Source organism: Chelonia mydas, chromosome 11, assembly GCF_015237465.2.
Source record: "Chelonia mydas isolate rCheMyd1 chromosome 11, rCheMyd1.pri.v2, whole genome shotgun sequence".
In the NCBI taxonomy this organism is placed as follows: Eukaryota; Metazoa; Chordata; order Testudines; family Cheloniidae; genus Chelonia; species Chelonia mydas.
Window position 1 is genome coordinate 34,028,944 of NC_051251.2, and position 16,503 is coordinate 34,045,446.

The following is a 16,503-nucleotide window of genomic DNA, read 5'->3' on the forward strand; positions in this document are numbered from 1 at the left end:
AATGCTAGTGGGCCTGATTCAGAGCTCACTGAGGGTCCAGTCCTGGGAAGTACGAAACCACCACCACATCTCCTGATTGCCGTTGGAGTTGAGGACACCCCACACCTTTCAGGCTTGGGTTCTTTCACCGCTGATGTAAAACTAGAGTGAGCAAGAGGAGAATCAGATCCCATGTGCTAAGGGCCTGATTCTCTTCTCACTTGCAACAGCGTAAATTAGTAAGTTAAATTTGATTTCCGTACACACAAATAAAATCATGACTAACCCAATGGCGTAAGGGGAGGAGACTCTTGTGTTTATCTACTGGCTAGATATGACTAAAGCTGCCATGAATCAAGATATAAAATCTGTGAGGGCACTACTATAAACTCTGACCTGCCAGAACCAGTGCCTGTACATGAGAGGGGCAATTGCCATTGCCTCATTCCTTAGCATTTCTAGAGCCTTAGTTTCAGTTGGGTTATAGTTTAAATTATATATGCCCACCCACTAACTTGCCTGTGTCTCTGCTTTTTCAGAACTCAGCAGAGTTCCCCTCCAAGGGGATTTCTACTTTAAAGCTTCATTTAAGATTAGAAAATCACATGACCACCTTTAGATATTTAAAAACAGGAATAAAAAGGTCAGTTATTTCTAAAACAAACACACTATTTGAAGCAGTATAATATTTTAATAAAATTAAATCTAAGTCGACAAAGCATTATTCATATACAGTACATACTGTATTTAAAGCCTACGGACCTGAACTCAATTTATTCTAGTGTAGTCAGCTTTGGACACAAGATTACCTGTTTTGTAATAAGAAAGTTTACAACTGTACTTTATAGTGATTTTACATATGTACATATGTATATATACATATATCTATACTCACATACATGTGTAGATATATACACACGTTTGTATGTATATACATATACATTACATATACGTATATATGTATACACATACAAATGTACCTAGGGGTGTGTGTGTGTATGTGTGTGTATATATATATATATATATATATATTCTCTAGCTCTCTATGGAGGGACCAGTAGGTAAAAAGAGATATCACAAACAACAATTATGATAATTATAAAAAGAAAATGTGTAAAATATTTTAATTATACAGCTTGTTAGTAGTTCGCACTGAACAAAAGGAACGCAGTCTTCTGTATTACATAGAAATTATATTTATTGCATTTGATAATGTTTGGATGACAGATGAGAACTACCTGCCTGTTTATGATAGCCAACTTTTTAGTCATGATGAGCATAAAAATAAAAAGCCCAAAATATTAAAAACCTAAATTATTCAGTTAGCATGGTCTTGTAGATGCAATCAGTGACGATACTTTCCCATTGTATAGTATTGTTGTTCTACCTGTTAAAATAGTGACCTCGTTCAATTCGCTTTGAAGCGGCTGCTTTCTGTACTATATCTTCATGTTTTAGAACCTGATAGACATTGTTCTCTTATTCTTTCTCTAAGCAGCAGAATGATGGCCATTGACTGTAAAACGCTCAATACAAGAAGGATAATTGTATCTTTTCAAATGTGAGTTGGAAGAAGGTTTCGGCTTGAACTAGAATAGCTCAGTGAATATGAGTTATGACCGTGTGGATTATCATCATCATCACCTGGTCTCTTATTTGCTTTGAAGGCATGTCCACAATAAAGTACCATTTCAGTGAAATCAGTAAATGGTAATTTCCATGCAACATAAATTGTAATATCAGAACATGCATGTGTTTTAAAAAAATTAAAAAATATAAGGTGCCTTGAGAATGCTGGCAGTTTTACATTTGGAACATACATTTTATATGTATATATTTACATTGTAACTGCTCAACTTTACCTTACAAGCTTCAAATTTAGGAAAATATACAGTACTTTTGCATATAATGGTATATCCTTGTAGCCCCTGAGTCAAGTATAGAGGATTTAAATACAAAAAAAAAAAAAAGGGTGGGGGGGAGACAGCCATTAAAAGCACTTACATTTTATGTGAAGTAATAGTATAAAAGGATTATTTCCCAGGAAGACCAGGATCAGAAACATGCCTATGTAGACCCAAAATTCCTATGGTGTTTAGGGAAGAATCTGGCAAGGAAGGATGCCTAATGGAATGGAGATAAGTTTTACAATGCCGTGGGTGAAACTCTAAAGACCGGTCATGTTCTTGTTCTAAAAAAGAAGCCAAATTGTCTTCTGAGGCTGTGTTAAGATGTACTCCACTTGAGAGGGATTCTTTGGATTTAAGTTTTGATTTTTCAAGGTCTAGAAATTCAGGACACTGAGAGAAAGGAAAAAAAATAAGGTGACAATATATTTAAAGCAGTCTCATGGGTACTCCTGTTTCTACTGAAAATGAACAAAATCCAAAACAAAAACCAAACCAAACCATTCTTTGCAAACCGAGTCTGAAACATGAGCAGAGAAATCAATGATTTTCACTAAATACTGTGTTTGATTAATTATAATTGAATGCAAATCTGCCCAGGATTTATTTGGAGGAGAAACCAGGGAATCCCCCCTTTCTTCCTCAGGCTAGCTGTTCCTGGTTCTATATCTTAAGAAAATTTTCAATTAGAGACTGAACTGTCTTGAGATGGACCAACATTGAGCTCCTGGGTCTGAACACCTCTGAAATCTGGGGGAGTTCAGAATCAAAATCTGTGACTGTATCAAATTCCTAACTTTGGGGCAGTGTGGATCTGGATACAGATCCAAACATTGGGTTATTCTGTATCTTTTAAGTCAGAGCCTGTGATAGAAAGTGTGCAGAGATGCCCTGGTGGCAGCTCTCTGGCACATGTACATTACCTCCAGGAGTGCTGAGGAAGTGTAATCCTCCCCCACCCACTTAGGCAGCATACACTCCTGGATGCATCAATTGAGTTTCTGCATGGTCGGTGCAAACAAGATGTGGCTCAAGGCTTTAAGGACTTGGACAGTGGCAAGCCTTGGGTCAAGACTGGAGATTTCTTGGGTCCTTCCACATGCTCCCCTGCAGGGCTAACCACAATCTAGCCTTTTGTGACTTGGGGCTGTCTCTTATTCCCCCCTGCCTCTATATTTTTCTGTGGGGTCCACAACCATTGCTAAATGCATGGTGATGACAAAAATTGTAGCTTTGAGACCTATATTTGGCTTCTACACAGTAGGAAATTTGACCTTTTGCGATTTGCTTCCAAAATAATATAACTAGATGAATCCTGTGGAGACATTTAGCCAAGTTACAATTTCCTGTTCAGAAAACTACAAAACAAATGCTCAGTCTTCCAGCAATAGGTAACAACGTTAATTAATCACTATAGTTGATTCTGGGCACATCCATACCTGTGATGAAGGACTGAAGCTTCTATCTGTTTTAATAGATACTACAGGATGAAGGCTTTGCATCACCCGGATAGCTGGCTGTTGATATTCTGCACTTGAAGTCACTATACTATATGCAGGTGGAATGAGTGTTGACTGCCTCTGCAGTAGTTGCAGAATGGTTTGAATGTCAGCAGTCATTTGGGATTCAAGCCTAGGGAAGTAATATAAAATCAATTAACACATGGTCATGGATGATTATGTTTTAACACACCAATTACAAATGCATTCAAGAGGGATCTGCAGCTTATTAACAAAGCAAGCCATTATGTGTAACGCAGGGGTTCTCAGACTTTTGTACTGGTGACCCCTTTAACATACCAAGCCTCTGAGCGCGACCCCCCCTTATACATTAAAAACACTTTTTTATATATTTAACACCATTATAAATGCTGGAGGCAAAGCGGGGCTTGGGGTGGAGGCTGACAGCTCGTGACCCCCCATGTAATAACCTTGCGACCCCCTGAGGGGTCCCAACCTCCAGTTTGAGAACCCCTGGTGTAACGGTATTATAATGTTTTGAATAGGAAAGAACAGAAGGGGGAGCACTGAGCCATTCCATGGCTAGCAGCTTGCTCTCTCATACAGAATATACATTCTAACGTTTGTTCCAGACCTTAGTTAGAGTTTAATTTAAGAATAGTACATTACTATCATTTCTGTTTGCAATTGATATGAATATTGGGGGCGAGATTCCCAGCTGACATAAAGTGGCATAGCCCCCATTGATTTAACTGGAGCTGTGTTGATTTATCCAGGATGAGGATCTGGTCCAGGATTTCTAAAGCAACAGAAAACTCTGACAGTCCCAAAGCTACTTCTAAGGGGATACAACACAACAAGGCAGCATAATTTACGTTTTCCCACAGCAGGAAACTGTGGGCAATCTGGTTGTTTTAAGTAAAGGTCTTGAAAACAGTCATCTCTTTAGGTGCATGGTTAGGGTTCCCAGATAGCAACTGTGAAAAAACAGGACAGGGGGTGAGGGTAATAGGCGCCTATATAAGAATAAGTCCCAAAAAACGGGACTGTCCCTTTAAAAATGGGACATCTGGTCACCCTATCATGATGAATTATTAGAATTTAAAGTAGGATTCAGGGGTAGGGGGAGGAAGAACTGATCTGAAGCTCTGTTCAAAATTCAGAACTAAACTCGACATAGTCGATGTTCAAAAGTGGTATATTTATTGATTGTTTGACTGATTAACTAACTCTTCATGATTTGGTGGATAAATCCTGAAAGTTTAAATAAACCTTGGTGTAAGTCACAACATTTGAGTCTGTTTGTCTTCTCCACATTTCCATTGCCATGGCACTGAAATGATTTTCAAGTTGTCTTGCCAACATAATTCACAGACTCAGCAATGGGTAATAATGCCTCTTGTGCCTCCCCAGCTGCTAGGATACCGCACAATGTGTTATCACGGATTGTAATCTGGATGTAAATCCTCCTGTATGGGAATTCATCTCCTGACAGAATCATTTTAACTGTAAACAAATTTTTATGTTAACCGCCCTCCGTGTTGTGAACGTCCCAACTACAGCTCTGCAGCGGCAGCACTCCTGCTCCAGCAGATTTTTGCTGTGCACTTAAGCCCTAAACTTGCACCTGACCTCCGTCCCCTAATGGACGCTGAAGATGCCTTTGCGCCTCACACAGATATTAAAGGAAACATTGCTCCGAGGTCAGCTGTTGTTGCCAGTGATTCTGTGGCATCAGCTTTTATAAAAGCAACCTAATACACAGCTCAAGCCCTGGGGTTATACCCATTCATGTCCTATTCATCCCCTGCTCAGCTCCCTTCCGTTGCGTGCTGTTTGCCAATATTGACCTCAGAGTAAGCATCCTGCCGATACCACAGGGAAAAAATGCAGCAGCAGCGCCATCCAGAGAGCATGTCTGCTAAAACTATGTTGTAATTCCTTTTTGAATAGAAGATGTACAAGAATTTGAGAACTTGGTTGATAATTTTGCCCTCTTGTACCTCTCTGCCCCTGCTCCCCCTGCCTTTTTAAAAATGATCTCTAGAATGGCCCTCCTCTCGGTTCCCCACCACTCCAAATTGAAGAGTTCTAATTTCTTCTACTCTTCATTCTTTCTCACTTGACCATTTTATACCACCGCACAAAAAACAGCCAAACAAACAAACCCTTAAAAAACAACCATATTATGGCTGGGCATAAAAGCAGCAGAAAGATAGTGATAGGTGGTCACTGGGCTTCCCCAGCTTGTATAAAACTCTATACCAGTCTACCATGTACCCCCAGTTTAGCATCATATCAGGGGCACGGCTGAGGGTAGGAGGAGGCAGGGAGGTGTGCCCAGGGCACTTTGCTCTCTGACTTTTCTGGGTCACCAGAATAGTTGTTCAAAGCTGGCATAAATTAGAGTAGTCCCCTTGCAGCTGATCTGGCCTGTGCGAGGGACTAACCAGGCCTAGAATCCAGCAGGCATAAAGGTACCTTAAAAAGCACCAAAAGAGTTAATAAATGAAGTGGGATGTGGATAAAAATCCAGAAAAAGAAATAAATAAAACTAAAATCTCAGCAGTTCATCAGAAAACTCCGCCCCCCTTCCCAATGTCTATGGCATCAATAAACCTAATACCAGCCCTGAACAATAGCTCTAGCTATATTTAGGATTTCAAGAAAAGGAAAGAATAATAAGCAAGACATTATTATGTATAAGTCCTCATATGCTGTGATGGGAGCCCTGTAAGTGCGTACTTACATTAGACAGGTAGATAAATGCCTGCATAGTTCTACTTCATTCATGACTTATAGGAATTGCAACTTACATGTTAAAATATGTATCTTGTAACATATAGTATGTCACTAGAAATGAGAATACTGAAGTTTGATTGGTTCACAGAATGCAAAGGGGGCAAGACATCCTTATATTGGCTTTCAATTGCTTTTTAAAATGTACAAGGCAGTGTGCCAATGAAGATATACTAAAGTATAATTAAGGCTGAATTTGTGTCATGGTAAATTTCGGGTTAAATTTGCTTGTCATGGCAAAAATGTTGAAAATAATGGAATGCTGGGGAAAATAATAAAAAGTCACAGACCAACTTCAAATGAACTGAAATTACATGGCAAATGACAGTATAAATTATAGTGTATGATCAGAATACCTTCACCATATTTTTAAGATTCCATAAGCTATTCTGTTTAGCCACCAACTATGTATGTTAGACATCAATAGGGAGGGGAAGAAGGAAGATGAGCTGTATTAGCAAAGGTAACTTACATATGCGGTATTTTGACAAAGAAAATGACTGTTTTCTATTGTAGTAGGTGTGTTTTGCACTTGTGATACTCTCATGGCTGTTTATTATAGAGACAGCTGCAAAAGGAGGTTTACACATCAAAAAGTGAAGATGCCTACAATACAAATGCCGCTTCTGCAAGGAAGGCAGCTGGTTCGCTCAGTACATCCCCAGGGAAGCACAGCACCTCCCATTTTATGGGCACAGGAACTGTGTGTAGAAAGCCAGGATCTGCTTTTGGAGGAAAAGTTCAGGAGAAAGAGGGATGACGAGAGAGTCAAAACCCTGCACCTACCCATCCCAGAATGGGATTTTCAAAGGGCTTAAGGGCCAGATTTGTATTTTGGCACTTAAAGATGCAAGTGGTTGTCTAGTCACGTTTGTGATTTCTGCGATTCACCTATCTGCATCTTTAGGAGCCTTAATACTTTAAAAAATCTGGCCCTAAGTGACTTAGAAGCACAAGTGCCATTGACTCGCAATGGGATTTGTACTTATGATTCATTTAGGTGCTTATGAAAATCCCCCTCCAAATTCATCCTTGTTGTGGCTCCATTGATATCAATGGTGTTGTTATCAACCCAATCTGATCCTGTCACATAATTGCTTTTACCTGTTGAGTTGTTCTTGAAGTAAATCTAGCCGGTGCTCCACTTCCCCGTAGGTCAGCTCACTTTCAGTTTCACAGATGCCCCATGTAACATGAGGTAATGCTGACTCTCTGGAGATCTCCTGGTGCCCCTTGGTGTTTTCCCACTCCCAGTTTCTTTTATCACTGATGTCTGCCAAAAAACAAACCTCTTGAAGTATAAACATACAGATCCACTAAGAATAGACATGTATTTGAATTTATGGAATGCATGGCATGACTGAGTTAGAGTTACAGTCTCTACACTTAATTTTTAGGAGGTAGCAGTCTGTTCAGCCAAGAATCCCATAAACCAGTGTTTCACAAACCTTTGAAAGTTAAGCCCTCCCTCTTTAGGGAAATTAAACCAATCACAGCTCTGTCTTGCAATTCCTTCTTATGTTGTTAAAGGCCAACATCTTAGTTTGTACAATCTTCCATGCTTGCCCCAGCAGTCCTTGGTGCACTCTTTATTCACAGTCTTTGGGAAATGCTGGAGTAGAGCACCATCATATACTCCATCTCCTTTTGTACATACTTTGATGAGCAGTGTAATCATCAACAATGTTGACATTTAAAGAATTATAACTGGCATTAATGTTAGCACCCATTGAAAAGGGTGAGGCAGGTCACTCCTCAGAGCTACGAATTCAGACTCTCTTCAAACCCAGGCAGATGACTCCATCCTCATCAGTTACACTAATTTCACATTTTCAAGGTTTTCTTTGCAACCATAACACCTAGAGATTTACCTATAAGAAATAAGGGCCTCTGGAGGACAGTAGAGAGACCTGTCCAAATGCCCCCAGCTAATCCTTTTACCTGATGGGAGCATATTCCACAGGAAAGAAAGGAAGTCCCTCCCAAAGTTAGATACAGTGGTTAAAGTAGATTGAATCAGGAAGGGGAGCTCTCACCCAGTAAACCAAATAGGAGGAAGAGTTCTTCCTCTCCTTTTAGCAGAGAAGGGGGAGATGAGCATTATTGGACTAATGGATCTTTGGGATCTGTTGGGTCCCAGGGTTTCCTAGGGCTACAGTGAGTCTGTGAATGTCATAGGGTATAATAGGCACCTGCTGGTATGAATAGGGCCGAAGTAGGAGGAGGAGATTTCATCTTGGCTTCATGGTGGCTCCTTCAGCTTCTCTGACCACTCACTACATGCCCCCAGGAGAAAGGGAATGGGTGAGAATTGTGTAATTTTGACTCAGCTAGCATGCATGGTACAATTTCCAGTTGTCTGAGGAAACTGGAGAGCTTTCCGGGAGGAGCAGAGAGCAAAATTCTGACAGATTCAGATCCAGCATAATCTTAATCCATATCTGTTTGTAGAATGTTTGCAGGAAATTGGAAAACCAACGCACTAATTATAGACAATGAATTTCAGGAATGAAATGCAAACAATAAATGCTGTTTGTTTACACTTCTTATTTACTGTGCTATAAAATCCCTTAGATTTTACATATAAATCATCCACTAAAATCACATATTTTCCTGTACCTGGTCTTGGTGTCTCTGGCTCAGCCCTGGGCTGAATGACAAGTGTTTGTGTCCTGGATAAATGTTTGTGGAGTATCTAGACTAATGTTTACAATCCAATTGCCAATTAACTTGAGTTCAAAACAGGGCCATAATAAACTCTAATCTAGACATATTCTTCAGGGATAAGTCAATCCCCTTGTTCTGTGCATCTTCTTAGGTAGCCCCACATGTATGAACACAAAAGCGATAGGGTAGCCAGGAGACAGTCAGAACATTACTACTCAGCATGGCCTTGGAAGAATGGAGGATTGTTCTCAAGATATGAACTAAATATAAATATATGGCCTAGTTAATCTAAACAGTTTAAGAATGAAATCCTATGACCTGAATAAAGGCCACGGGAGGCCCCAAATGGTGGAAAATGTCATTGTTCTGCAGTGGGGGGTGGAAGGGGGTAGCAGCGGCTACATAGAAGCTACCCTTGTGCTGTTAAGAGAGACTCAGGATTGAAATAAAATGAGTGCTGCAAGTCAGGATTACACTGGCAACATTTAGACTGCCTGTCCCACACTATCCAATTCAGGGTTAATAATCCCTTTCTTTCATGGATAGTAAATTAATTGCTAACATTTAAAACAAAAAATAAAATAAGGACTAGACTAAAAATATATCTTTTGTAATGGTAATAAGTTATGGAAGCTTATACAGAAGTTCATTTATATGTATATTTACAAGATTTATACTTATAGACTCATATTAGATTTACAACTGCCTTTAGAGATCATGAAATCAATTTCTAATTGATATCAGGAATGAGAATTTAATTTAAAACCAGTCTGACTTTTTATAGAAGCTATAAGAAAGGTGATCAGCTTTCAAATACAAATATTAAAAATGCAGAATTACAGAGACACCTATTCACCCCATCGAAATGTTGGTTTGTATGTGGTCTTAATCAAAATGTACACCCTTTAGACTTGCTAAATTTAGCTCAGAGTAAAATCTGTACTAGGTTGCCTTGGCAAACGTTGCTATAGCTGCAAGGACACATTTCTGGCTACTGGCAGGGGCAAGGTAAGCTTTCAAACAGCAATATATACAAAACATGTTTATATCGGCATTTGACTTTACCCTGAGAAGACCAGATGTCACATAACTTGGCCTTTGGACTATCAAAAATATGTTGTTCTGCTGGATTAGTTTCTAGAATAATTTAAAATACTCTTTTAGAAACCTAAAGTTGATCCTGAATTTGTGTGGCTAAATTTATTGTATCAGGAAATAAATTGTTGAGGAATAAAGCAATAAGCACTAAACACAGAAGTAGTCCTTTAAAACAGAAGCACCTGTAAATGCATGTTCAGCAACAAAACCTTTACAATTGTATAAATAGACTTTTCATTAGTTCACCCTATCACAGAAAATTAAGGCTTTAAAGAAAGATAAAAAGAATGTTTGATGAGCTGATATCAAACAATCATATTAAGTTAACGGAGATTGCTTAATCACTGTAAACCATACGCCATATATTAAGAACCAAATTCTGCTCTTCTTGCTCAAGCAAATTTCCCACTGAAGTCAAGATGTGTTCCTGTGTGATATTTCATCACTTTTAATTAAGTAATATTACAGAATATTTCATGAATTCATGTCAATTTCACCAAATTGTTTAAGTCAAAAACAAACCAACATTTTTTGGAAAAAAATCAAAATGTTTTTCCAACATTTTCTAAATGAAATATTTATTTATCCCCTTTATCTAGACTGGGTTTGTGAAATTTAGTATCCCTATCTAACTCTCTATTTTGGGTTTTGTACGGCCACCCAACACTGTAGCATGATGGGCAGTCAACTTTTTTCATTCCAATCTCCATCTGATGGACTCACCACAACTGTGAATCCTGTGGCCTTGTTTACAATAGTGAAAGCCATCATTAACTAAGGGAAAATTTAATCCAGAGACAGTAAGCCCAACTTTTCAAAGGTACCCATTTATTTTAGGTATCCAAAAATTAGAGGCATCCAACATTATGAAATGAAATGAAAATGTTGGCTTAAATGACCTGTCCAAGATGATTCAGGAAGACATTTGCAAAGCCTAGACTAAAATTTAAGAGCTCCTGGATTCCAGTCTCATGCCAAACCATAGTGCCTCTCAAGGGAAATGGTTCTTTGAACATTCCACATTTGACATGAAAGAAGATTATTTTGTTAATGTTTCATGAAATCCTTAAAAGGTAAATTAATGTATTTGTCAATGGAAGCATTCTGAAGAGGTTTTTTTTCTCTCCCACTGATCATCAGAGCAAAAATGAATAGGCCATCTTTACAAAATAGCAACATGGAATAGATTACCTCTGCAAGAATGGCTTCTTTTGTCAATATGGATCCTTTCTGTTGCATGCACCACTTCTTCGAAGTCCAGCACTGTAGTTTTCCCTGTCATTGACGGGTAATTGATTATTTCAGAGAAGAGAGGTTTCTGCTCATCTTCAATGGATGACACCAAAGATGATGACTCACTTTTCTTCTCTTCAAGATGTTTCTTGGTACACTGATAATGTCTAGTGTTATCCATGGAGTCTTCAGGATCATTCTGATTGTTTTCTTTGGCACAGCCTGTCAAACAGAAATAATTGTATACAATAATATGCAGTGCATGAGATCTTATTCCAGTTTATTCTGGACCTCAGGCCGAACCGGCCCTAGGCATAAGCAGACTAAGCAATTGCTTAGGGCCCCAAGCAGCTCAAGGCCTCCCGTATTAATTATCAGTATGTGTTGTGTGTGGAGGGGCCCGAAATATTCCTTCTTAGGGCCCCAATGGGCTAGCACCGGCACTGACCTCAGGGGAAGAGCAGAAGTTATATCAATTAGCAAGTTTACTCTCTATTAGGGATAACATAACTTTAATGCCTCTTCTATTAAGGACCACAGTAGTGATGTTCCTTCTGATGCAGGTTCTGCCATTCTTTTATATAGCAATCTCAGGTATTTGTGCTGGAGCCCTCTCAGTCTACAAGAGAAGGGAGCTGCCAGCAGGCATTCTCTCTGAGAGCACCTCAACCTTGCAATCTACTGCTTTCAACTTGGTTGGAAATAGCCCCAGTCTGTTGACAATTAAGGTTCATTGCAAGGCCCATCTATTTACCAGGTTTTTGGGGAGCGAGGTACATGACAAGGGCTGATGTGGTGCATGTGGTAAGGTGGGTATTGGTCAAGTCTTGAATTTATCTTTGAATATTTTTAGGTTCCGGAGTGAGGTGCAGCTACTGGTTCAATACCTTTCTGGGGCTGTATTTTTGATTTCTGGCAGTTACAGCAATGTATTACAAATTGAAACAAATAAAATAAGGACAAGAAACCAACAGTGATCATCTGGTGAGTATGGAGGCCTCTTGAACTGCCTTTAGAGCAACACTTAAAGTGTGTTTTATTGTATCATTTCAAATCCAATATTTGATCTTGCCTATTTTTAACTGAAATGTCAAGATAATTCCAGTTCTGAATGTTTATTTAGGACATATTTTAGCAGGGGAGTCTCAATTAGATATAAATACTGTAACTAGTTTGCATTAACTTCCTGGGGAGATAGCATGATTCCCCATCTGCTTTCAACTAATTACTAATCAACATAATTCTAGAGTGCATGTAATCCTCACAGCAATGGTTAATACCGGATTCTGTACATTCCCAGGGTTTCTTCTTTTCTAACACTATTTCCCGGTCATCATTTACAATGAAAGAGAACTGTGGGCCAGATCATACCCCAATCAACCTCCTCCTGCTCAGAACGCGAGGCTCTGTTGCCTTTGCAGCAGCATCTCCCTCTATTGCACTGACTCCATGAGTTCAAAGATCTGCAAGTGGTGAGTGGTAGCTGGGGGCAAGGCCAAGTCTGATCCAGATCGTTCCCACCTGCATTCACTGGAGTCCTTGGGGAAATTAATACAGCACTGAGCTGAATTAACTTTCTGTTGGTCCCATCTCCACAGTGAGGCTCCTCTTTTAACGAGGATCCCTGTCACCATCTGGAGACCATGGAAAGTGGTGCTATGGCGCAGCACAGATGCAGGTGGGCTTGCATAGTGAAATTTTGTGGGATGGCCCTATGGCCAGCAATTCCCATCCCCCCACCCTCCTGATGGAACAATGGAGGCTAAAGCTCCATGAGAAGATTCTTGCAGTGATTTCCCGTCCTCACTCTTGACCCACACATTTTCCTGGGGGAGTGGGTGATGGAACTCTTTTATTGCAGTCCTCCTACAGAGACAATGGGCTTAACTACTCAATACTACATTGACTTGAAATGGAAACATTTACATGTTCACATATTGTGAACAATTTCTTATTCTCATGGGAATATGTGAATCAAACATAGCAGTCATAGGCACTTTATAACAGAAAGATTGATCAATGAACTAGTTTGCAAAGAGAGGTCACTCAGAGATAGTCCTAACATAGACAGGAGAGATCGCATAATGGCTGAAGTGTGTGCAGAGGACTGATCTATCATATTTACAGAGTGCCAATCACCGTAATAGCTAGAGGCACAAAACCAAATTCTGCTTTCAGTTACACTGCTGTAAAACCAGAGTAATTCAGTTGACCCCACTTCAGTTAGTCTGGATTTATGTTGGTGTAGCTGGCAGCATATTTTGATACAAAATATCTATACTTCTGGTGTAGTGGACACTTTGGCCCAAGTACAAAAGAATAGATGAAAGGGAGGTCCCTTCCAATGATATTATCTAGGTTCCAAATCTAAGGAAGATAACTTTTGCCCACTAGTTGATCAGTTTCATAATGTGTTCAGTGCCATTTCTGCATCTGCTAGTCCTCTTCCTGTATTCAGAAATTTTAACATTGCTGTTTCATTATGCCGTTACTCCAGAAAGGTTTTCATTTTAGGCTGGAAATGAAATCTTCACTGTAAGAAAATGTAGCAAAAACATTAGCACTGAGAATAATCCTATGATGTTGTATGACTAAAATATGAATTAAAAATGGAAATTGCATTTTTTATTTTGCTCTGAACTGTAGGAGCTAATGGAGTTCACAGGGCAATTCAGCTGAAATACATTACAAGCAGTCACTAGGTAATGCTTTATTCAGATAGGGCACAATCATTTCTGCCTTTTCTAATGAATCCATGTTATTGGGTTGGAATGAACATTGCAGATGACAGGAATAGCTTTTTCTCTAGTTGGACTTTTTCCGTGCAGGAAAAAATTCCTTAAGTTCACTGTCCATTATACAGACTGGCAATTCCAAATAGGCTTTTCCCCTGTCTTTCCCTCCCCTGTTTGACTGCAAGGAAAGCTTGATTTCTGAAGTGATTATTATCTTCACTACAGAATCATCCTGCCTCCTCCATCTGCTTTCCAATGAGATGTGTTTCTCTTTTTGATTCAGACTGCTGGAAACAATTTTTCAGAGGCTGAATATTCTGTAACCTCCTGCTTTGCCAAACATCCTTTCAAACATAATTTGCACCATTTATGGGAATCATTTTAGTCTGTGATTTTTTTTATATGTCTGCCAAAGAGCACAAATGAACATGATGACACTGGAATTTCTGATTTATAGAGCAACAGTGTCTGACTTTTCAGCCTTGAAAATAACAAAGCCCTTGACTTCAAACTAACTATGGGAAGGACTGTATCCTCCGTCTCAGGGAGATGGCAAGAAGAATTGGGGACGTGATCAGGCCTTTGAAATGACTTCTTATTCCAGTACATTTCTGAGTCTTCCAGATGTGACAATTACCAGAGATCAAACATATTTTTCTTTTATTTTTTGTCATGCTAATTCAGTAGTAATAAAGTTTGGCTCAGTTCAATGAGTGGCAGCCTATGTGAAATGGGATTTCTTTATCTCAATACTATTGCAAATGTTGATACTAATAAAAGTGGGATAGTAGTATATGACATGGGGAGCAACAGGTGCTTTTTTATTATTAGTGGAATTTGGTTAACTAGACTTTGGTTTACAGAATTGGACCAGCTATCTAGTCTGTTGCTTCAGAAGAAGGCAAGACTCTAATTCCTTTCTCCCACCTCCAAGTAAAAACCTTAGTGTGTCTAGACAAATTCAATTTTGTGTGGGAAGTGAGGTTACTACCTTCCTAACCCTTGCAGAAAACAATTTACACCACACATCATGAGACAGATAATCCTTATCATTAACCTTGCTTGTATAACTACAAACCTCATCACTGGACATGACATTTTCTAGCCGCCTTTATAAAATCCTGCCACATCATTTTAAACACCACCAGGGAAGTCACTCGCTGAGGCATCGCACATTCCTGACTGAATGCTGTAAAACAGTCTACACATTTTCATTCATATTCCCAATGGTGGTTTGGTTCAACCATCATTGTTCCCCTTTTAGTTGATAGTCACATATCTTCACATGAAGGGAATTTTGTTTGCAGGAATGTTGGTAGGATGGCTGGTTTCTGTATAGATAAATCCATTTATTCAGGTCTAAATATTGGAGATGATGGCAGAATTTTGGAAGGCTCCACAAGCTAATTTTCAGCACTCAGAAGCTGACCTTCCAGTGATCTGCTGCATACCATCCATTTCCTCATTGATTGTTTCCTACTATGACAACCCCGTCACCATTTCTTCCATATCATTCTCTAGGTTATTTCTATCTCTTTGCCTAGTGTGATCACAGTACATATATTTCATCTGTTCATTTCCCACATCAGAATCTGCTTCTCTACAATAATATTTTTAACATAGGTATTCATTTTTTTTCCATCCATGCGGTACACAAGAACCTTTGCCAACATCATATCTGAAAAACTCTGAAACTAACTTGTGGTGGTGGTAGTTCTGCTTCTATCATGCAATCTTGGATTACGTAAACCAGAACTTTGCTCATGTGTGAAATCAGGGAGATGGTACAATAATTACTACACGTGGTTATGTCTCCCTTCTTTGGTAAGGGCAGAAAAGTTCCTTTCGTTCAGCCCTCTGCCTAATTTCTAGTAATCTGTACGTCATTACAAATTTTCCACCTAAGATCAATACCGTGTTCACCAATCACTTCTAACAATTCTGCAGGCCTGTTATCTATCCCGGGTGCTTTTCCCAGGCTTCATTCTCTCTCTCACAAGACTGACAGCTCCAAACCTGTATTCTCTTTTCTGCCAGCCTGTATTATGAGTGGCTCCGGTGAGGCATACAGATTGGCACAGTAATCTCTTCACCTGTGTTTAGTATCATCACCCTCAGTCAGGAGTCTGCCATCATGATTTATTATTAAGTTTGATCACAGTGAAAAGCTTTTGGTAAGAAGTCTGACCACTATGAATCTATCTTTTATATTATTACTCTCTTTACACTTCTCAAGTTCCATGCATTTTTCCGTTATATATTTGCTCTTGTCTAGTCTGCCTTTGAATATTCTCTCCTACATTCTTCCCTTTCCAAACCTTCTCTTTTACTCTGTATCATTTTTCTGCCAATTCAAACACCTTCTCAGTTAACCATGGTGTAGTCCGACACCGACTTTTTGGAATGTGTGGTTGGCCTTTTAAACATAACAGTTTTCACTTTATTCCAAAATTTCTGGGGGTTATTCTCCTCTTTCATCTGTGCCAATTCCTCAAACCCATAATTTTCATTGATTCTGGACAAGTCCAAATGTAGTAGACCTGTCGAACATGGTATCTTTAAAGTTGAAATTTATATTTGAGGCTAACAGCTGATGGGCTGACCCAGTCTGTACTCATGAAAGTC

General features: G+C 39.2%; 1 protein-coding gene across 5 annotated transcripts in view; it reads right to left on the reverse strand.

Moving 5' to 3' along the window:
- Positions 1–1,014: 1,014 nt before the first annotated feature.
- KCNH7 (potassium voltage-gated channel subfamily H member 7) overlaps positions 1,015–16,503 on the reverse strand; it is a 339,118-nt gene continuing 323,629 nt past the window's right edge. For 4 of the 5 annotated variants that reach the window (XM_043525539.1, XM_043525537.1, XM_043525538.1 and 1 more), the window contains 4 exons: positions 11,102–11,365; positions 7,250–7,418; positions 3,326–3,518; positions 1,015–2,279 (listed from right to left, as the gene is read on the reverse strand). In XM_043525539.1, the coding sequence (XP_043381474.1) occupies positions 2,013–2,279; positions 3,326–3,518; positions 7,250–7,418; positions 11,102–11,365 (893 nt within the window). In that variant the 3' untranslated portion in view covers positions 1,015–2,012. The remainder of the gene's footprint in view (positions 2,280–3,325; positions 3,519–7,249; positions 7,419–11,101; positions 11,366–16,503) is intronic. The other variant, XM_043525540.1, reaches the window with a different exon arrangement.